This window comes from Centruroides vittatus, unplaced genomic scaffold, assembly GCF_030686945.1.
Source record: "Centruroides vittatus isolate TY-2023 unplaced genomic scaffold, ASM3068694v2 contig_2818, whole genome shotgun sequence".
NCBI lineage: Eukaryota > Metazoa > Arthropoda > Arachnida > Scorpiones > Buthidae > Centruroides > Centruroides vittatus.
In genome coordinates, this window is record NW_027121792.1 from 231,406 (window position 1) to 256,796 (window position 25,391).

General features: G+C 25.5%; 1 protein-coding gene across 3 annotated transcripts in view; it reads right to left on the minus strand.

Annotated features, from left to right (window-relative positions):
- LOC136972132 (muscle calcium channel subunit alpha-1-like) overlaps positions 1–18,921 on the minus strand; it is a 220,850-nt gene extending 201,929 nt beyond the window's left edge. For all 3 annotated transcript variants that reach the window (XM_067266680.1, XM_067266679.1, XM_067266681.1), the window contains exon 1: positions 18,714–18,921. In XM_067266680.1, coding sequence (XP_067122781.1) covers positions 18,714–18,732 — 19 coding nt within the window. In that variant the 5' untranslated portion in view covers positions 18,733–18,921. The remainder of the gene's footprint in view (positions 1–18,713) is intronic.
- Between the last annotated feature and the right edge of the window lie 6,470 nt (positions 18,922–25,391).

The following is a 25,391-nucleotide window of genomic DNA, read 5'->3' on the forward strand; positions in this document are numbered from 1 at the left end:
AAAATTTAATAATTCACCGCACATTTGTTCTCTTCTCTTAGGGAGAATATCAAATTTCACTAATGAAAAAAATAAAAATACATTACAGTCTAATTAATGATTTTATAAAATTAACTTTGCTTTAAAACCTATCAATCCAAATTAATTTAATACATTTCTATATAAGCGTAATTAGAAACCTTTTTAAAATATTGTAAAGTTCTTTGTAATAGTTATAAAACTGATCAGACTTTATAGAAAAAAAAAAGAAATTAAATTTTAATATAATATTTAAAATATAAGAAAATAACGATTGCACATATAAGCATTTTTAAGAAAACATTTTTTTCTTAAATACTGTATATACATTAAACTTTTTAAATGATTACATTTACTAAATAATTAAACATTATATATGCATGTACAGCGTGTATCTAATTCGCTCAGTCACCCCTAATGGGTCGATACCAACAACCCCATTGGGAAGCTCTAAATTACAGATTATTCTTAACATTTAAAGCTGCTAATCTCGATAGACTTAAAAATGAAATTTGCGTAGAATTAATAAACAAAACAAAGTGACAAAAAAGTATTTTTAAAAATTAATTTAATTTAAAATATAATCTCTGTCCTTCAATATATATATATATAAAAAAAACTAAATTTTGGGGGGTAATTCCTATAAAAGTAAGAATAAAATCGAATAATTCTTAGCCAGTGTCAATAAAATGGGGGTGATATAGCTATTATCACTTTTTGCCACTTTTTATCACCTAGAATCGTCCTCAGACATTTATTTGATGGAAATTCAATGAGTTTTAGAATTCTAGAACCAAAGAAATATCGGTTAATGTTACCCTAGGTGCCAAGATGGCGGCTCGTCTCTGATTCCAGCAAGGAAATAGTGGGAAGCACGTTCTAACCTAACCTAACCTAACCTAATGAATTACCATAATTATTAGCAACCAAGTTATTAGAATAGGTTAGGTTAGGTTAGAACGTGCGTCCTACTATTTCCTTGCTGGAATCAGAGACGAGCAGCCATCTTGGCACCTAGGGTAACATTAACCGAAATATCTGATATTTTATAAGATTCGTGCGATTAGTCGATGAACACAAGCTTCATTTTCTTACAAAACTGACTAAAAAGTTTCCAAATTCGTAATTGAGAATTATTTTATATCGTATTTAATAAATATAAAAATAAGTCACGTAAAGAATTACTTTATCAATAATTAATTTAAAACAATGCAGTAGTGTAATAATACTCAATTCCGATTGCTTCTATCACCTTAGGAATTAAACAAGGAAACAAACTGTAGAAAATGAATAGATTTAAATAGTATTATTTTTTTGATATTTAGTACAATTATATAATTTTAAACAATGTTAAATAATTTAATACTGCGATAACAATTCGAGAGACATTTTTTTTTCTTTTATTAAATTATTAATTATTCACTACTGTTTAAATTTATACTTTAAAGTACTATGTAAATAATTTATGATGAAGTAACTTTATCATTTACATGGTTGTTCGAAGTATTATTATTATTATTATCCTTTTTTTATTTCGTTCAAAAGTAGAAAACATTGGCATGCGAATATTACACGATATGCCAATTGAGAATATAAAAATTTAATTTTCTCAAAATTAAATTTTCATATCCTTAATTCATCGCACAGAGATTGGATCTAATTTCCTTCATATAAATTAAAATATTTTTTTTAAATTTAATAAACGTTTATGAATAATTAGTATTAATTTCTCTTCACTTCCTCGCTGTTTTAGATTTACGTGGCACCATTCTCTCTCTCTCTCGGGAAATTTTTAAGCAGAGATTTTCAACAACAGGGAGAAAATAAATAAATAAATAAATGTCAACCTTTGACATTTTCAAAAACGTAAAGTCAAAAGTTTCGGGAAATTTTCGTGAACAGTAACAAGGTAATATCTTCTTACAAATCACGTAGATTTTTCCCATCGAAAAACGTCCTAAAATTGCTAAAAAATAAATCAGAATTCGAAGACGATATCGCAGTAATATTAGCAGAAGTTTAATATTTCTACGAGGAAAATTCAATTTAAAAATTGATATATCACTGGAAATATTTTCATTTCTTGTCAAAGTTATGAAATATATATATATATTTAAAAGATCTTATTAATATTCGCAATGAATTAATTGGTGTGACAATTTTCATAATATATTCTCGAAAAAATTACGCAAATATATATTTATATATTTGTTTATTTATTATGCACATATATTTATGTTCCAAAATTAATTTTGAACAGATGATGGTGACTTAAAATTAGGTTTTATGATAAAAAAAAAAAAAAGTTAACGCCTTTTTGCTGTCTTGTTAATAGCAGATGCTTCAATAGATGATGTTGTGTCTAAAATATTAATAGATGATAACAGCTTAAAAAATACTTTTATAGAAAGTAATTTTAAAACACATTAAGTGATGTATGTTTTGTTTTATTTATGTAATAATAATAATAATAATAATAAAAGAGTAAAGCGCAAGATAGAAAAATTCGAATAGATTTTATGTTGCAGCTGATGAAGTAAGTTTACTTTTTATAAGTTATATCAAGTTTATTGCCGTTTAAACGTCAAGTGGCATACCGAATAAATTTTTTAAGTAAGTGGAAAGAACGTGCGTACGATAGAAAAGAAATAAAAGAAATTGGATTTTATATTCATATCGAAAAATCGAAGTGAAATTCCAGTGCATGAAGACATGCTACAAACAATGGCATAACTATTCTACTTCAATGGATCCGAATTGGCAAGTGGTCAATACGCAGTCCTCTGTACTCATCTTTTCCACAGTCGACGCCCATCATTGGAATCATGCCACGAAATTTTCAACCGAACACTGCAGGAAATCTTTCTTTTTATCGAACAAATATATTCGCATTGCATCTTTTCCATATTTATTTTGTTTCATTAGACAAATACGGGAAGAAAACAGCTGTTGCTATACATTTGCGGTCGAGTCGCCAGTTAAAAATTTCCTTTATTTTCATCCAAGTAATTTACGTTAAAAACTTGTAGATATTTTTTAAAAATTTTTTAAGCAATCGCAAACCGATGAATAAAGTTTTTAAGAAAAGTTTTTATTTCTATGGCAACTATCAAAAGATTAAAATATTCAATATATAATTTCTATGTTTTATATGAATTTAAAATACTCCCAAACGTACAACCGAACATCCAGTAAAGACTACATCACAACAATAACAACAACAACAACAACAACAACAACAACGGCCATTTTGTTTTTGAATAAAGCATACAAAATAACCTTCAAACAATAGTCCCTCTGTAGAAGTTTGACTGTATATATACTGTATATGAATAGCTTTTTAATTTACAGGAGAAAATTTATACGAAATATTCAATTCTAAACACTATATTATGCTAATTACATTTAACTACAAGAACTTTAACGTTTAAATGCGAATAATTCTGATATATATCCCTTTCCCTTTAGTAAATTAGCTTCTGAATAGATCAATATTTATTTTATAACAAAAAAAACTAGTTTTGGGAATTATAATTCAATCTGAAAAACAAATTCAGCTGACTTTTATTAAAAAAATGATCCAGTTTTTATTAAAATCCAATCAAAACTACTTTCATAAGCCTCTTATTTGAATTAAATCTTATTGTGTGTAATTTTGAACTTTTTTGTAGTAGCAGAAACTAATTAAAACGACGAAAATCAACAAAAATAAATGTTCATATGCTGGCTAAATCAATATACGTGAAGATAAGTCATTCGTCAAGATAATATGCATCCACATTTTCAATTCTCTTTAACAAAATTACTTTCAATTGATCGTGTCAGATTCTCGAATCCCGATAGCAACAACTTTCGAAACGATTAATGTACAAGCGTGAAACATTTTCTAAAAGCATACACAATTTTACTTATTACATTTAACATACGAAAGCAGATAGAATCAAAGTAGATAAGAGCATTTTTGAATCAATTTTTTTATTATTTTTCTTGTTTTATCATTGACAATAATTCATTTTCAATCGGCGGTAGCCGCATTTCCTTTTATTTTTCTTGTAAAAATTTCTCTTTTGTTTCGAAAGTAATTAATTATTTTTGTGCGTAACATTTTCCAACATGCATATAACTAATTCTCTTTGGCAATTTTTCAAGCCGCCGCAAAAATAATGTTTATAAGTTGTTTTATTATACAATTCCTATTATATTTCTGTTTCTAACTTAATCCTCTTATTTTATTAATATATCATTAGTGTTCGACTATAATAATATTATAAAACAGAATCACTTTAATAGAAATAGTTAATGGATATCTCAAAGAAGTTTCTGTCGATTGTTATATTGTTGTGACGTTAATTAATTAATAAAATTTTAACAATATAATAATCGATCCTGCACGTATCCCATGAAAAACGGAGGGAAACTGTTTCCTATTGTAGCAGATAATCTGTAGAAAGCTGAGTTATCTCACTCGGATGTCACTTGCTTATCCTCTATATAGGAATGGGGTTTGGAATGACGAATCTAGGGATTTAACAGAGATTGCTCTGGCAATAAGGGACTATGCTCATAAGGGACTACTTTTCTTCTTAGTTGTTCAAAAATCTAGTCATATAACTATATATTTTTCACTGTTAAAAATAAACGTAAGAGGATTAAATTTTTGTGTTACCATTTTACATTAACATGACTTATAATTGGCCAATACTACTCTGAATCAAACTATTTCTTTGGCTAGAAGATACGACTTCTTCAAATACTCTTACTTGTTGGATTTTTTTTTTTTTTAAAGAAATTTATCATTTAAAATCGATGCAGTATTGTTTTATTTTTTATAAATTAGTTAATGTCGGTGATCTAAATAATAATTTATAAAATATACATAAAAAATAAATTAAATGATCTTATGGAATACAAGAAAACGTTTGCTCATCTCGTTCCCACAATATTTCAAAGACTTAACTTAGTATGAAAACAAGCATGAATTCATCATCACTGACAACTTTATATAAACAGCAGACTAGATACTAGATTATTATCTACAGAACTGTGTAACATACATATTACCTAGCTTAGATTGAATAAACGTCTTTACGGACTGGAAAAACAAATCATTTTTCTTTTTTTCTTGAATTTTTAACTCTATTTGTGAATTATTTCAAAAAGATCTAATGAATATTTTAAAATATAAATGATTTATATGGGTTAAACATTTACCAGAACTGAAAATAATTTCTAATTAAGAAATTTTCAACGATTTTTCGAAGATTTCTTTAAGAAAATCCGTACCCCAAGAAAACATTTTGATGTGCATGAGTGTAAATTACTTCGATTTCTTCAAATTTTCGTAGGAATCTTATTTTTATACAAACGTTTGACGGGTGTCTACAATTATGACGTCTTTTGGCGCTCCTTCTAATTCTGTCTGTTGCAATTGTTTTGCCTCTCACCTATCGAAAAAACCTGATCTCTGCCAACATTTTTTGCAATTTCGTAACTGACTTTTTTTTCTACTTAATGCGTATTACTAACATTCATAACCTGTATTTTATCGTTCTCAGACTCCTTTTGTACTTATCATAAATTTGTAACTGTTGTTTATGTTCAATTTTCTTTATAATTCGGATTTTATTATTATTTTTTCTTATTAAATTTCGTGTTTAACCGTTCGATTCTATACAAAGAATATAGTTATTGTTATGTTCTAACCCTTTTACAGAGCGTATTTATTTTTCGAATGCACTCGTTGCTACAATTCAACTATGAAATGAGAAGATAACAACGTATTTAAGAAATAAATATTTAAAAATTAATTGATTAAATATTTACAGATTTAAAAGAAACAAATTCAAAGACAAATATATCCATTAATCACCCTTAAAAAGGAATACTTATCGTAATATCTTTCGAAGTGGTATGGTTTTTTTTTTCCTATTCTTGTTGTTCATGTCTGCGGGATATATAACCCTATTTCGGTTTCTACTTCGATAAATTTTGATGAATGGGCGATTTTTCCATCGTAGCGGATCGTTTAAACATCATTTTTGATCAGCAAAAACACAGAAATATCAAAAAGTAATATGTCTTTACTGTAGAGAAACGAAATTTAAACAATTCTGATTTTTTTTTATATATATATGAATAATGGAAACGGATATCCTGTAAAATTTCGTGTAATGGAATCTTTTCAGGACCTACGAAAAATACTACATTATAACAATGCACAAAACTGTTTTTAATCTATCGACGTCAACGCATAAACAATACGAAATACCATTAAACTTTTAATGATTTAAATCACTTTATATAATATCAAGGAGAATATTCGGGTATTATTTAGTTATTTATAATAATAACCTAAATCGTTATTTAAGGTTTCAAATAGTTATTAATTTGATTAGGCGAAAAGTACTACGTCTACACGAAATTTCGTGCCCGTGGTAAATTCATTTGGGAATTTACTCGGCAGCGACCATAATTTATTTTTCGTAAATTAGCAAGAAAACATTTTACCTTAAAGTCATACATAATTAAGTAAAAATTTTCGAAAAATTTCAAGAAAACATTACCGACTTCCAAAATAACTTCTTTGCAAAATAATTACATTTAGCGCATTGCATTCACTTTATTAAATTTTAATTACGTTGAGTAATTCTCATAATCTATTTAGCAAACATCAATTTAAACTTTAATAGTAAATCATAATATAAAAGTTTGGAATTAAAAGGTTATGCACCCGAAAAAAAAAAATACATATATTTTTAATAGATCCTTAATCCTTAATTAAATAATTACATAAACCGCAACATAAAATAAATCAATAATAATCATCAACGTTAAAGAATCTCTATGGATCGAGCTCTTAATTGACTTAATAACATAGCGAAATTAATTAAATTATGTAACAATAAATAAAGATAAGTTGAAATATGAAAACTAACATTTGTCTAGAAAGATATGAGAAAAATTTCAATAAGGTTTGTCAATTTAATATCTTTAGTAAAGACGTTTTCTGAATAAGAATTCAACTCCCTTGTTTGACACCCCAAAGATTTATTTTCATAATATCAAATATTCAAGTTTACTTTAAGCAGAATATTCGTTTATATAAGAGATTCGTATCTTTCCTTTGATTTGAAGTTGGACCGGATTTATGTTTAAATATATTTAAAATTATCTGTTTAGTTTATTATTTAATCAACTAATGAACGTCTTAACTCGAATTTATGAATAAGACATTTGATATTTCAACATCTCAGATTGCTCTGCAAGGTTGAAATATCATGTAAATTGTTCTCATTTTTTTTTTTTTAAATTATTGAATTATATTAAGACTTAATTAGAAGATAAAATAATAATATTTATCGTTTATTGCGTAACTTATACTTTCAAATTCATTAAAAGTTACGTAATTAAGAGAATTTTTACGTCATTATTCTTGCAAGGAACATTAAGAGGTATTAAGGTAAAGAGCACCAACGCAATTAATAGAAAGAGCACTAGGAGCAATTAATGAGATCATGCTAAGAGCCTTAATAGACAATGACTGCCGTGTAAATAAATATAAGAAAGAAAAAAAATCAACTGTTCTAGTACCCGAACTCAATAAACTAATCGATGTATTGCATAGTTTATTAAATGCAATAATACACTTACCGTAAACAATATCACTGATTGTAAACCATCATTGCGATTCGTGTCACGGGTGCCATGTTGTACTCTAAAGCATCGCAGATCGTCTTGTGCCAAAATTTTAATACCCAAAACGCGACCCCAAGTGTAAGATATCGGTACTAAAACACTACTACGAATAATACGAGAAGAGCGAGATTTTTAAACGCACAACAATGGGCGATAAAAAGAAGATCGAAGGAAAATCATCTTTATGTTTAAAAAATCGTAAAAAGAAACAATTATAATAAATTATGTAACATTATTTTCTAATTTTTTTACAAAATAATATATATTATATTGTTTCACTAAAATGTACCTTCAAAACTACGGTAAACAAGTTTATTACCCTGTAAATCCTGTTCAGTTGCACGACAGAATTATACGAAGGAAATGTTGGATTAACGGGATATATTTTTTATATATATTTCGTCGAGTCGACAGTATTTTTTTTCTATTTTTATTTAATAATTTTATATGTTTAGTATATAAATTATGTGTATAGAAAATTAACAAGATTATATATATATGTAATGTAAAAATTGATATTGCATCGATGCACTAAAAAGTAGGTCAGTGATGACAATTTTCTCAGTAATAATTCATATATTAACGATATCTAAAAAAAGGAATACTTTCGACAAAGAGGAAATCTCTTCATCTAGCTTTAAAAAAAGTTCCTACAATCCTTCATAATTCTTGTTCTCCTATCTTTTTTTTTCCTGTATGAAAGAAAGAAACACTGTATACTAATTGATACGAGATAAAAGTACAATTAATTAATACATAAATACTAATTAATTATGTGGAAACAAGTGAGTAATATGTAAAAAAAGATGATAAATAATGTAGAAAATGTAGAATATGTAGAATATTTACTATATTTAAAATATATATTTTTTTAAGTTAGGTAATTGAAATTCCCAGTGGAAAAATGCGATTTAGAAAACTCATTCATTAATAAAACCGTAAGATATAACGAGTAATCTGCTATCTCTAGGTAAATGTAGCCTAGGAAACCAGTAATCGTGATTACTGACGTCAACAACAAGGGACTATTACGAGTTAATTTTACAAGAGATAAAAATTAGCGGCGGAAATTACGAAAAGTAACACAAATATATTGGCGAAATATATATATATATATATATATATATTTTAATATGTAAACCACTTACAAAAATTTTTAAGTGCGTGTTTGTATATATACAGTTGTATAATGTTTTCGAGATTCCCTGGATGAAAGCCAAAGTGCAAACAACTACAGGAGTGCCCAGCATTTATAATACAAACACAGAAAGCATTATTAGAGCATCTACCTGGAAATAATTCAAAAATTTGTAAATTTTCAAAGTGATCTTTGTTTCATTTTTTCTTATTTAAAAAAAGAAAAAACAAACTTTTCACCAACTTCCCAGCTAAATTATATTACAGGGGGGAGGAGAAAAATATTTTCTTTTTGCTTTTTCTAATAAACACGATTTTTTAACCCAAATTTAAATTTTACATCAATCTAAAACAAAATAAAAATTGATAAATGAGGTGAAAAAATTTCATTTTTTAATTAAATTTCTTTATAATTTTCCTTTCAAAAATGTGAGAATATTCATAAATATTAATTCAAAATCGCAAAAGTCATATTTTAAATTAAAAATTTATCTAAAAAATGCTTTTTAAACCTCTATTTTTACCATATACACCCTACGGAGATGTAACAAAACATACTAGCGAATATTTTGATCTAAATTAAACAAGCTATAAATAATTTCTAGAGATAATATTAAGAAGAGAGAGAGGAAAAAAATAACATTAATAACAGTTTTCCTGTTTAAAACTTAAAGAAGAAAATTGTTGTTTGTATATAAGTATATATATATATATATATATATATATATATATATAAACTTCAAAACTTAAAAACAATTATTATAAATGTCATATATATTAATTAATTTTCAAAACTAATATTAGAAAATGGATGTCAGATCAGGGAATATAGAAGAATGGAAATGTCATCTCAACAACGGAAGTTGTAATCTGCTGTTTCTATGGTGACGGGGAAGGAAAAATACCCCTTTTCATCCTTTGCTACGTACGTCATCGGGTTTTATAGATGTTCCTCTTCTTATAACTGGTCGAGGATTGTTAGGTTTGAAGAAAATTCTTGAAATGCAAGCGTAGATCCTCGAATCTTTCAAAATAACGTTAATGCCGTTAAAAAATGTTTTTCTTTTCATTATAGAAATAAAATCTTTAAATTGCTAATTGATTTTAATCCTATTCTTCGAGATAATTCTCTTGTTTATAAATTGAAACATGACTGACATTGTTTTCAAATAATAGTTTGAAGCCAGTGAAAATATTTATAATAAATAAGCTCTATTTTTTTTTTTTTTTTTTTTTTTTAATCGAAAGATAACTTTTCCTGTATTGATTGCTTTGTTTTCTAGAGAATATTCTTCCAATTGAATTAGCCTTATAATTCGCTAGTATCTTGACATATTTCTCTTTTTTTTCCATTAGCAACAAGTTAGATAGGTGCAATAAAATTTCATCAACTAGTTAGTGACTCTTGTACTCGCTTCATTCGTGACATTTGCCTTTTAGAAGAAAAAAAAAAAAACTCTTTTCAACATAACAAGACTATTTATTATATAGTTTTTTTTTATATTTCTAGTAGTTTCTTGTTTCTATTCTAAAACTTAAATTCCTGTTCTTTAAAATCCATTTTACTTAACGATGCAAAATCTCTCCAAACATCAATTATTATTATTTTTTTCCTTTTAAAAAGTTCAGAAAAATATGTTTTCCCCCCCTTTTGTTTATGCTTTTTACTATAGCAATTTTAAATATTTGTGTTGTTTTAAATATATAAATATAAGCCTCCATTTTTTTTTTACTGACATAGTTCTATATTAAGTAAAACACAACAAAAAATTAAATAAAATTAATTAAAATGTTTTTTTTTTAAAAAACTAACAGTAAATTTTATTTCTTTTATTACACTCCTACTATTGTAATAAACACAGAAATTTATTGTGACTTTTTTATATTAGAAAAAAAAACAACTAATTTAATTTTATTATAAACGATAGAAGAATTTTACAACAAAAAGAAAAAATGAAATACGCGAAGGTATTTTCAAATAAATAAATTTTTTTTTTATCATTATTACAAACATTATTATAAGTTAAAAATTTACTAGAGCTTAGGTAAACTAGCAGAAATTTCTCTATACAATGTTTAAATGGTTTAATTTCACAAATTATGCACGTTTACATTTAAGAAATTTCTGACTCGTAACCTTATAAAACAAACTTACACGGTAGAATTGCATTTATCAGTATGAAATATGAGAATTCAGACAAAACAGGCTTATTATGTCACAGCTTCGTACAGAAAGTATGTAGGGTATGATTAAGTTACATACTTTGTTGTTACATTATTATTCTGCGCGAATGTCAGACAGTAATTGATAAAGAGACGTAATTATGTTAAAACTGAATTAATGTTAGATAGCATTATAATATAAAGGTTTTTAACAATATCATAATACAAACGAGCGTATTGTTAATGAAAAAAAATATATATATATATATATTCAATTATACGTACAAAGAAGAATAAAGAAAATGTATATCCAGTATGTCAATATGTAGAAAATAATAAAAGGAATGTAAATCAAATTATATTCAGTATCTAAATTAATTTTTCCGTCTTATTTCTTCATATTCCCCTAACGCTTCTTGGTCATTTATCACGATAACTCACTTATTCACCAATATCATAAAACAATAAATGAAATTTTATGTAACTGGTGGAAAAAATAAATAAGTTTTATAACAATAAAAGAAATAATATTTTAAAATGCGGCTCTTTTATTATATCGTATAAAAGAATTCGGAAATTAAATTTACATTAAATTGTGCAGTCGTATTCTATAGTTTAAATTATAAAATAAATTATTTAATTATATATATATACATCTAACTGAAGTCTTCACATTTATCTATTGATGTAGGCCTACTAAAAATAAGAACTATTCTCTGTATGTCAAATTTAATAATACAAATGTTACCGAATAAAGACCTTAAAATTTAAAGTGTATTTTTAAAATAAAATAAAATATATCTTTAAAAAATAATTTGATAATTATCTCACTGTAAACAGTTCATTTACACAATAACTATCGACTAAATGTCGAGAAATTCTAAACAAATTCATAATTATTTGAAGGCAGAATCACGAAAACGTAAACATTTATTGATATTTTAATTGTTGTTTATATTTAAGAGTTAAATAAATCCTATCTTGTAATATATTTTATTCATTTTATATCCGATTATATCCATTTATTACAATTTTATGTGTAGATTGCATAAAAAATTTTGTAATTTATTACCATAATATGGTAAATTGTAAAAATACATAAAAGTTTATTTAAGAAAAACTTTAAAACATGAATAATTTATGCGCATTGTCTTAATTCAGAACAATCTCTAACATAATTTCGTTAAATTAGCCTATATTTATATTTTATAATGTAAGTGACGAAAAAAGGTATACATTTCTAAGCTATTTATTCACATTTTTATATACTATTACACGTTTATTTTATCGTTTCTTTAATGTTTCTCACTCAATTGTTTAACACAATTCTTCATTACAGGATTTTAAAATTAACAGCACTTAACATTTTCTCTGCTATTTAAAATTTCATTAACTATTTTTAGAAATATTAGCTCTTAATAATGTAAAAGTCTTTTAACTGTAATACATATATTTAATAAAATTTTATTATATAAATATTCAAGAATGTAGAAGAAAAAGATAAATTACATCGGTAACAAATGTAATGCTTCAACACTAGTAGAACATGATAAATTATCTCACTCGATTATTTCCTACCAACTGATTAAAATATTTGACTGGTCGAAAGATTCCGCTGATGTTTGGCTTCAGATGAAAATTAAACGAGAAGTTTACGCTAGAATGAAAATCCCGTTATCTACAAAAATCCAATATTTTCTCCAGTTTCATAACACTTTATTACTTAACGATTTTCAAATGATTAAATCCAAGTTTTTTTCCATTTTAATAACAAAATTAATTATTTTTACTTAACATTCATCTATTTTTTTGCACTTTATTATTATTATATATATATATATATATATTTTATTTATTTATTTAATAAAGTTCGGTAAACATTTGCTTTATTCAATCGATGATCGTTCTATAAACAAATTTCAATTATTTTATAATTAAAAATAAATAAATAAAATAATTTAATCCTAGAAATTTTTTGGATACGTTCCAAAATAGTCTTTTAACTAAAACTAGTTAAAATTTATTCATCCGTGGTGTGATTATTATCTTAAATTATTCATACAACATCAATTAGCGCGATGTGTTTAAAGTTATTTCCCCCAATGGAGTCAATTAAAACTTTCTCAATCCTTCTTTTTTATAAATTCGATATCCTTTTAAGACAATAACTACTTTTAAAAAGTTTATATCTAGTTGAAAGCAGATTCGAGTAGATACAAGGATTGATAACTAGTTCAGTACCGGCTAAAAATAGATTTGGATGGATACTAGATTAATATGTAAGTAGTTCAAAGCGGAATCAAATATATATATATATATATATTAATTTTAACCTTTTTAAATATAAAAAAATAAGTATCAAAATCATTAATTTTATTAATCATAAAAATTATAGTACTTTATCACTTTTATATTTTAAAATCAACGTTTTTAATTTATTAAATGTGAAATTTATTCAAAACTACGTTTTATATTTTATAATTTAATTGTTTTAAGTGAAAATTATTGTTTATTTTAATTTTACAGAGTTTTATAATTAAAATTATGAGGTTTTTTTATTAGTAAAATGTATTAAAAAAGTTATATTTTAAATTAAAATAAATTTATTTAAAGTATACTCGAATAGGAACGTATTATTAATATGTAAAAATATTTGCTTTAAGATTTATAAAAGTACATCAATATGCAAAAAAAAAAAAGGATAGAAAAGTGTATTTTAAGAGATAAAATCATATTTTAAGAATAAAAACAAACAAAAAATGCATCACTTAATTCAAAAGATGAAGCTAAATAAGAGATTACAAGATGTTTTTAGATACTAATCAGAAAACTTAAAGACACGTTATTGATTAAATATTCTTAATAAATGTAAATATACACACAGAGATTACTTTCGAGTGACCTCGACTCAATATAAAACGTTAAGATAAACAGTATTTTAAAAAGGTGCAATTTCTTCAAACAAACAAGACGACTTTTCTTCTTTTGCAAAGCCATTAGAAGCAAAAACTTGTCAGAGTATCTTGTAAACCTCTCAACTCTCCAGAGACGACATCCATTAGAAAACCATCTGGGAGCACATCTTTGAACTAAGATGCGATAGAAATAAACTAAAAATCGTAATTTCCCTTTTAGTATTGATATTTTAAGATTTATATCAACTTTTGGACAGAAGTTTGATACGATAACTGACAATGATTACGGTTTTTGTTCTAAGTTTGGCAATGAAAAATCCTTTTGATATCATCGCATCATTTCTTTTTTATCTAACCTGTATCTTTGTGTTCTACCCACAAGAAGAGAAAGCAAAGAATAGATCCTGCATTGTTGAGGTGAAGATCTTTCATTGATCAGAATGACACTTACATCTGTTCCAAATTGTTTTTCTACGCCCAACTTACAATTTTTGGAATCCTTTAGTTCTTCCTTTTCAATAGTTTTATATAACCTTGACGAAAAAGAAAGGAACTTCATAAAGTTTTCGTTTTCTTTTTCTTTTCAATTTCTGTTTGCAATTGAAAATATCGATAATCGATTAATCGATTCTCGATAATCGATTAATCGTGATTAATCGATTAAGGAAACAGAAATCGTGATTAATAGAGATCAGTAGATTTTTTTAAAGACGTGGTTGACAGGTTTAACACTGGAACTTGTCGGCCTAAAAGCCACTTCCATTCTTTTATTTTTTTTAAGTTGACCTTACAAATCGATAGCAGAATATACAGCTAACAATTGTAAATTTTTACATAAAGTCGTATTATTATTATTTTAAATTAATCTTATTTAGAAATGTATATGTTTAATATAATTATTTTATCACAAAATGATTTAATAATAATATCAAATAACTTACTTTTCGAGTCGGAAAATTACATTATATTCATTCGGATATTTAAATTAACTACAAAAATAATTTATAGAAAAATTTAAAAAGTAGATAAATTTACGAATTTTGTTGTAAATAAACTTATATGATAACAATTTAACGTATATTCCTACAATACAATTATAATATACGAGATGCTTTCATAGAAGTGATATTTATAAATAAATTATTGTGTATTAATTTCATTTATTTTTAATATTTAAATACATAAAATAATTAATTTTTTTTTCTTATTTTATTAATGTATAAAAAATAATAAATAAAACATGTATATGACATTGAAAAGTTTGTAAAACTATAAAAAGAAATGCATTACCATTATGTTAAATATTAAAAACGGTTATCAGAAAAGTTAAGGCTTTGTATAATTCTGATTAATAAAAGATATCCTTTTCACTTTTTTTTTTTTTTTTCTAAAATATTAAAATATTTATACATTTTACAAATTTAAAATCTGACAAATCACACGGTATAAATTCCAATATCTGTATTAGAATACGATGCCACAGCAATAACATATATATTTCCTCTCGAGAAATAAAAACTAATGCACGTATATACTTCTACACAGCAATTGAAAAACATCTAGTTCAGAATATTTAATCTTTATATACAATAAAGTTAAGATTTTTGCTTTTGTTTGCAGTATCATTTATTCCGATTCACCTGCACATCTCCCTTTAATTATTCAGTATCATTACTATTGAATATTTATATTATAAATAAAAAAAACGCATTATAAACGAACAAAGAAAATTTAAAAAAATGACCTTTTCTTTACTTTAATCTACGTATTTTTTAAAAAATTTTTTGAAGCAGTATCTTATTAAAAAAATACCTATACACGAAGCACATTTTACCTACTTCTAGTAATTATTTACATTATCAGAATTGATGCTTTCGTACGCATTATTAAAATATATTTATGTGTAAAAAACCTGGTTAATGTTACCTATGGTTCCAAAATGGCGGCTCGTCTCTGATTCCAGCAAATAGAAGAAAGGAAATTTCTAACCTATTCTAATAATTTTGTTGGTAGTAATTATGGTAATTTATTAGAATAGGTTAGAAATTTCCTTTCTTCTATTTGCTGGAATCGGAGACGAGCCGCCATTTTGGAACCATAGGTAACATTAACCTAAAAACTTGTTAAATAAGTAAATTGTTTTACAATACAATCGATTTCCTTTCACACACTAAATATTTGTAATTAAATAATAAAATTATAGCAATAATAATAAGTGTAATAACAACGAATATCAAAGCAACAGTACGCTTTATCTATACAAAAATATTCAATAGATTCACTCTAGCGTGTGATTAAACTGAATCAGCAAATTCTGAACAAAATGGCATCGCTACTGTGGGAAATACTAGCGTGGTTTACGGATAAAGTCGTATTTACATTTTAAAAAAATGCTTAATAATTTCGTTATCTCTGCCTTTGGGTTGAAATATGTTATATATATATATATGTGTTATATAAAATATTATTTTTAAAATTAAAAAAAGTTAAAAAATATTAGTTCAAAAAATGTTTTCTTTTGAGCAGAATTTTATATTAGTTATGTAAAATTCAAACTTATAGAATTTTAATGTAGTAAAAAGCAATGGAAAACAGAATTTTAAAATTTGGAGAAATGCCATTAAATGGTTTTCGGTATTTTATAAATATTCATAATTATGTTCCTTGGCAAAAATTTTATAAAATATTTTTATTCGATTTTTTAATATATTACTTTAAGGTAAATTTTTTTAAAAATATATAATGTAAGTTTATAGGAAAAAAACACAAATTATTAATGAATATTTAATGTAAATTAAAAGTTCGTTAGCTCAGATGTTTATTTATATCTGAATTTTATTCGATTTAAGTTAATTATATTAGAAATTAATTAATTAATATATATTTTTTTTAAATAAACTTATTATACAATCGATTGTTAAGTTTATGTAGTTTTTAATGCCATAATTATTCTGAAATTTGTAATAATTTTGTAAATACATCGAATATGTATAGACAAGATTCATAAATTAGCCCGAATAGAGAAGAAGTACGAATCTCCTCTATTACTCCCTATCTATCTACACACTTCCTTTATATTTTGCTCCAATGCATCCTTTTCCTTGGCAACCTTCTTTATATTCTTCCCCACCTCCTGAGTCTGTCTTGTGTTCTCTATCCTTCCATAATTTACCGACTGCCCATCTTCAGTATCATATTCCACTCATTCTTTTTAAAAAACATATCATATCAACCGAGTATTTTCTTTTTTTATACTTTACTCCCAATCTTCTAATTTGTTTTTTCCATAAAAAAAAAGAAAAATCTTTTCGGAAACTTTATAAAAAGACTTTCTATAAATTTTCTGAACCATAAATAAGTAATATTTAGAAATTGGATATAGCTTTTTTTACTTCAGAACTATACTTATACTTCAAATTATTAAAAAAAAAAACTAATTTTAACTTCGATACGAAACTTTCAACCCATTAAATATGCTTTTCATCTCGTCGATTCCCATCACATTTCGGGGAAAAATACTCGAAATTTCGAAATTAGAACATTTTAAAAACACGTTTACTGAAAATATTCATTAAAATATAAATAACTTAACGTTTAAAAACAGAATTTACGAACTATCAGTAACGAAATCAGCAATAAAAAAAAAATATATATATATATATATATAACGTGACTCACGACGAAACGTTAAAATATTGATATAAAAGTTATGTAAAGTTAAAAATGAATAACGTTAATTAAATATAAAATATAACGTATTGAATACGTATAAAAATCATTATGAATTTCTCGATAAAATGGCAATCAAAAACAAATTAAGTAAATTATTTAAATGAAAATCACGAAAAGTGATCAAATATTTTATTAATTTTCACACAAAATCTGAATATAAATTTACGTTAAAAAAAAAACATTGAATTGATAAATTAATTACCATATATCACTGTGTTAATTGTAATTTTCGAAAGGAATTTCTCTCCAGAATATAAAAAGTTTATTGTTAATTTAATAAGAAATTAAAATGAAATTTCACTAAAAAAAAAAAAAATGATATTTTACTTAATGTACGTCGCTTTCTTCAAAGAAAATAATTAATTTTTTAGAAATTTCATTACGTAAATATAATTTTGCAAATAAATATTTTATAAAGAAATATTCACGATTTATTTTCCATTAATAATTTATAACTTATATAAACAACTCCGAATGAAATTTTACGCAGAAATTGCTATAAAGAAACGATAGGTTATTTTCAATAAATCACTCTCATTGAGGAAAGTCATTAATTTTTACAAATTATATTTCCATAGATGAAATATATGCAATTAATTTTATAAATGATCGGCTTAAGTAAATAAATAAATAAATAAATAAAAACCCGAATGAAAATTTACGGGAGAAATTCTTTAAATTCTTAAAACAATTAAAACTTAATTATTGCTGGTATCGTCTTTAAAAAGAAAGGAAATTTTTATAACAGACAGATGCTTTGGTAAGAGAGGAAAAAATAATTTTATATAATTTATTTTGCAAACTAAACTCTCTTATTTCACTAAACGTCGGATATTTCACTTATCGCAAATAAACTAAACTGAGCGAAACAAATCGTAAATTAATATTAAACATAACAGAATTTTTTAAGGAAGCATCTGTAAGCTGTCATTTTCGCCGGAAACTATAACAAATTGAAAAAGAAAAGAAGAAGAAAAAAGAATCGAGTTTTCCGACATCTTATATAAGATGCTGTCCTTTTACACCTTTAAAGTGAATTTAAAGAATACAGACCTGTTACGGTTGTGGCCATTCTTTTAATTTTTATCTTTCTATAGTGCTATCTTTCTCTCTCTCACTTTCCTCTCTCTCTCTCACACTCTCGACCTCACTACCTCTCAACCTTCTCAACCTCTCTCTAAGAATTCTCTTCTATGATAAAATTAATTCTCATCCTCTGCCATTGCTCAGCGCGATCACAATGTACATCCGGGGCTTCTAAAGGACTGGATGGAGATACCTGGAAAAACTTATCGATCAGCGAGCTTCGTGAAAGCTGCCTGACCAGACGAAGAGAACGAGCCGTCTGTTTACCGTTGGGACGTGCAAACCGAATGCCTGGATCTCTTTAGATGCTTCCTTGGGAGGCGCCTCATCACTAATACTCCGAGATGCACGGGAGTAAACACTTTTAAGTGTGCACCGATACCGTGCGATTAATTAATAAAGCGCTAAAAGATCTCGAATAATACTCGTTGCTAACTGTTCGTAATTAATAAATCTTTCTGTGCTTTATTTTCGGCGTACTTACGCACTCTACATCAGTTTCGGTTGTAAATCTTTTTTTCTCCCCCCCTTCTTCTTATCGATTTGTCTAACAGTACAGAAGCTGGTCGGGTTTCGTACGAGATGGAAAACTGGATGAAATGACATTTAGTCACATTACGTCTGATCACATGACTTGCCAAGCATCGTCGTAGACGTTTTGTTTGCTTACTTTAATGAAGAGTTTGTGAAGAGAGAAGATAAATGTGCTGTCGTTATATTCTTTGTATAGATGTCGTATAAAATTTATTATTGCCAAGTATTTTTTTATCCTGTTTTTCGCACCGTTATTATTTCGCAAACTCTTTATATACTACTATAAAACTTGAAGAAACAAACACATACCACGCCAATGGACTACACGAAGATTACAATATATTTCAATACGAAATGTATTCTTCGTCTTTTTAACGTAGCGAATATAATCTTAAATATTTTAAACGAATCTAATTTAAATTTAGAAAATTGTTTTATATTCAATTTAAGTAATGTTAATAATAAAATATATTAAATTGATTATTATATTTTAGATGTCGATAGAAAAATATGTAATTATTCAATGGTATTCGGTTACTATGGTAACTTGTATACTAGAAATAAACAAATATCACATAAGGAATTAGTTTTTTCCTTATTTTAAATTAAAGATATTAAGTGATATGCCCCATTATGTAAAGCATAATTATTAACTGACTTTTAAATTTGGTTGGTTTTTTTATTTATTTATTTATTTATTGCCATTGCTATAATTCATTTAATTTATATTATTATGAAATAAATTAAATTAATGATTTTTAAAATAATAATTACTATTAGATAAACAATTTAATTCTCTTAATGAGACTGTATTAATATTCCATTATTAATCCGATGCGTTTTCTTGAAGCTTGAAAGAGAATAGAAGACGATGTGTAAAGCCATCTAATGGCAAATAAGAGAAACTTTGATCATTTCTATTTTTGCAATTGTCATTTTCTCAACTTAAGTCGGTTGAAGAAATATACGAGAAAACAACGTATACCCGTAAATGTATAGGGTTATTTACAAATATATCGATCCCTTCACGTGTCCAAAACGAATATTCACGATGGAAAATCGAAAGTGCCTCATAAACTTTCCTGTTTATGTTAAAAGCGCATTTAAATTTTGTTACGCTACTTCCAAAAAAATAATCTGAAAACTTTGACAGTATATGGAATACTGCCAATTGTTTTAATGACGTCATATTCGATTTAAAATGGATTTCTTTACTCCCCTTTTATTGGACGTATAAGCTATTATCTCTTTTTTTCTTCTTCTTCTTCTTGTTTTATCGAAGAGCTAAAAATATTTTTGTGTTTTTAAATTAATTTAATTATAGAAAATTCTTTTGAGATAATAATAATACAGATCATTCTGAATTTTTTAAATTCATTTGTTTTTGTAGTATATCCAATATTCGTAATAACTTTTTTCGTTTTAAGCCAGATCGTGAAGTAAAGATACTCGAAATGGAGTTGTACTTCTCAAATATTGATTCTTTACATCCACGCAAAGTCATTTCATTAGAAAACTCTTTCGCATACTACGATATTAACAAAACCTCGTAATGTAGTTTACATCCCCTGTAAGATTATGAAATCTTACGTATTTCTGTGGTCTTTGCAAAGAGCAGTTAAATAACCTAGCGTATTCTTTATTATTACAATACAAAAAACATATTATCTCGAAAAAGTAGAAGATAAATCTAATACTTTTTCTAATAAGATCACAGAACTAATCAGCTTACTGGTGATTAATATTTAATTTTATTCATGATTGTACGCTTCAGTTCAATAAGAGAAGCTCAAGAATCTCGTTTATTTTATTCTTATTTGGTAGGAAATGATTTTTCGTACCGATGTCGTTATCGTTATAATATATTCAAGAATTCAGAATTCATAAAATCTTTGAAAGGTAAGCCTTATCTATCTATAATGGAAAGGGGAATTGTCGGATTATTTTTCAAAAGATTAAATGGAGAAAATAATATTTTACTGTTTAATATTATCTATTGGCGAAATTTAATGATTAAATTCTATACAAGTTAATCGATTTATTTAACATTCTCTACTAGGCTCTGTTGAATACACATTGTTGCATAGACAAATACACTAAAGTTGTGGATCAAATATAGATACAATTTACAAATTAACATAAAATTCTTATTCCTGGCTGATTACTATTAATGATTTTGTAATGAATTCTGAGTATTTTTTCTTTAGTTTCGATCAATATATATATAAATAAAACGTTATATTAATCTATTAGTATCGATCTTACATTTCTATTTAAAATGTTTTAAAATGCAAAATATTATAAAAGAATTAATAAATTTAAGCAGTAATTTAGTAGAAATTATGTAGTACATGTACTGTACAGTACGTATATAGAATTGAGGCATAAGTAACACACTTTCTTCGGATGTATACATACTACATCTGTTATCAACTAGTTTATTCATTGTTTTGTTCTTCGTTCCAGGGCTGTAAACAGTGAAAAAAAAAACATGGCCCCTCCTCATCTAATCTGTGTTTTAAATAAATAAAAATAATTAAAAATCAATCAACACCTGATTTATTATACGTCCACAATCTCCGTGTGTTACTTGTGTATCATCCTGATGTATGAAAATTACTGTAAAATTCATATTCATGTTCGGTTGAAATGAAAAAAAAGGTACGTAAATCCCATTTGTTATATAAAAATGTAAACATAATTTGATAGTTTAAGCGTAAAATAATATTTTTAAATTTTATATTTATCTAAAGTTTTATGACATTTTAAACTAGTTTTATTTTCTTTTTACGACTTAACTGTTTAAAATTTTTATTTTTAACGTTTATTTCCTACAAATGTCATTTCCTAATTAAAGAAATTGTTTTAACCTTATATAATCTGACATATTTTAATTTTGTTAAATTCAAATTTGATTGATATTTTCATTATTTCTTTATTAAAAAATAACATTAAAAAATAATCAATACTCTTAAAATTATATTTTTTTTAAAAAAAAAGAAGAAGAATTTAATATAAAGGAAGTCAACATTTAAACAGCATTTATAAAGTGAAATATTGAAAATTTACTAAATTCTATATAATTCTATTGAAAACAAATGGAAAAATATCAATATAATGGAAGTAAATATTTATAGCTATTCGATATTATAAATATTCCCATGTAAATAAATCGAATCAAATTTAAAGTACGTTATTTTATTGTTTCTAAAAATATTATTGCAATAAATCCTTAAAATAATGGTTTATAAAATGAAAAATAGATTTTATTAATTCTTTTATAGGTCTTTTGAATAGAAGACAAAGGAAAAGAGTATAATCATTAATGTAATGGAAGAGATTATTATACAGGCTCTTACAATTTTGAAATTATTAATCAAAAATTTACATGCATATTATTCTAAATCGATAATAAAATCTGTTTAGGAAAGTTTTAAAAATTAATTTCTTTTTTTTTAATATTAATAAATAAGAAATACTCGTGCAATCTTCCATTGTTTTATGTAAATCTAATGCAATCTTCCATTGTTTTATGTAAATCTAATGCAATCTTCCATTGTTTTATGTAAATCTAATGCAATCTTCCATTGTTTTATGTAAATCTAATGCAATCTTCCATTGTTTTATGTAAATCTAATGCAATCGTCCATTGTTTTATGTAAATCTAATGCAATCTTCCATTGTTTTATGTAAATCTAATGCAATCGTCCATTGTTTTATGTAAATCTAATGCAATCTTCCATTGTTTTAGGTATAAGTCATTGTGAATAGAAAATATTGGAAAAGTTTAATATTAATATTTGATATAATCAAGTAAATTTCTTGCATATAATATTATCATTTTATTATAGTAGTAATGATGTTTAAATATCCTTAAACAGTAATGATGTTGATACCACTTTCATTACACGAGGAAGCCATTCAAGTTCTAATAATGATTCTTTGATACTACAACATTGGTGCGATTAAAAACAACACTTTTTTGGTAATGATTCGTGTCATTTAATATCACGAATAATTTTCCTTGCTTGTTGTGATATTAGTATAATCGAGGTAAATGTAATAATGATAACAAAATCGTGTATTGTATTGTTCTAGGTGTTGGATATGTATCAAATTTCACAGAATTACATGTATAACAGTTTTCTGATATTGTTAAACGATTAATAATGTTGAATTTAGAAGGAAAATTCTATTATAAAAAATTTTAAATCTTATAAACAGCATTGTATTATTGGAAAAGATGTAATAATTATTAATTTATATTAAAAAATTTATCCAAAATAAAGTACATACGCTGCAGCCATCTATGAATCACAACAACAACTAGGAAAATAATTGTATAACTTGCGTATTTATGTGATATAAATATAAATAACTGATTTAATAATTTATACAATAATTTAAATTATATTTATTCTTTTAGATGAAAAAAAATATATATATATATATGCAGGTTTATTTGTATGCATTAAAAAAAAGAACAAATTTGAAGAAATAAAGTATATTTATAAAAATAATGAGAACTGTAATGGAATTTAAAGTGTATAATGTTGCCGTATTATACTTCATTACAGAAAAGTAGAAGTCACATTTTTACGAACATTGAAATTTATATAAATTCTACGGTCCTTATTCTTTATTTCGAATAAAAGGATGCATGATTACGAAAAATTATAGCAATCTGAACGATGGTAATAGCTTGTTTACGACGACGGTAAAAATTTTCCTCTCCGATATTTTCTGTAATAATACTGATAATATTCTCTTAATGATGAGTTTGATGTGTCCCATTTACTATATATATATATCTATCGAAAAAATTATTATTTTTTTCTTTAAGTGAGACTATTTCCATTAAATGAAAAATGTACTTGCACATCTTTCAAGGTCGATTATATATCAAAGATATTAACTTATAAAGAACTGTTTAGGAATAATTACAAATAATACTTATAATCCAGTAGATTTTGTTTAACAATATAATATCGACATTAAATACAATAATCTTTTATGTAGTTTTTCTTTTCTCTTCTCGCAGTATTATGTCTATTTTATGTCACAATAATTGCCGTTTACAGTGTAGTATTATATATTCATACTGCATATACGGTGCTTTTTTAAAATTCATGTAAGCATCGTTTGTTTTCATAGTTTTATAAGCTCATGAATATCAAATAAAACTTCAACGCTGTCACATTACAAAATGTATTGCTTATGACATTATCTTACATAGAGTTTTAAGAAGACGAGACCGTAAACAGTGTTTATCACATACAATACAGATTTACATATAATTTGAATACATAGAAATCATTTTTGTTTTTGCTCTTTCCGCCCTGTAGACACAAAGACGATCTTTTTTCAGGCCCATCGTGGGCTACATTAGGGTGGCCGAATGATGACAGAGAGAGCCTGACACTTCAAAACAGACCGCTTATGAATTTTTTGTCAGTCTGGATTCGATTCTGGATCCTCCAGAGGGATAAACAACGTCTTAACAGCCTCGGCCATCCGGCCGGCTTGGTCCAATATTTGATAGACTCAGCTGAAATGTCTTTACCAAAGAATTATCTCTCTAAATTATGTAATTTAAACTCTGCTATTATCTTTCATGTGTATTTAAATACGTACAGTTTACATAAAATGGAGAATGAAGAGAAAATCAATGTTTAAAATAGTCTAATTGATCTTTCTTACGTTTACCCTGGTTCTGATTTAGTATTAAGCTAAATTACTAATTTACTATATCAGCTTATTGCTTTAAAATACTGTATACGGTTTTATTTAATAAATATAAAAATATTACGGATATTAAAAGACTTTGCTTGTTTCCGTTTCTTATCCGTCGTTTAACACACCAGCGACAATCCACGAAGAATTCATAACAGAGAGAAGACCGTTGCTTTGAGTTTTCGCCTCAGCAATAAAATGCAAAAGTGGAAACCGTTTTAACTTTTTACTTATTTATTTCTTATTTTATGAATTTTATGTTAACAGTTTTCTCTAAAAATCATTCAGAAATTGAAATATTGAAAACATTGAAAAATAGTTAACAATTTATGCCTTCAGAACTATTCTGACTATACATACATAGAAGAAAGACATCGA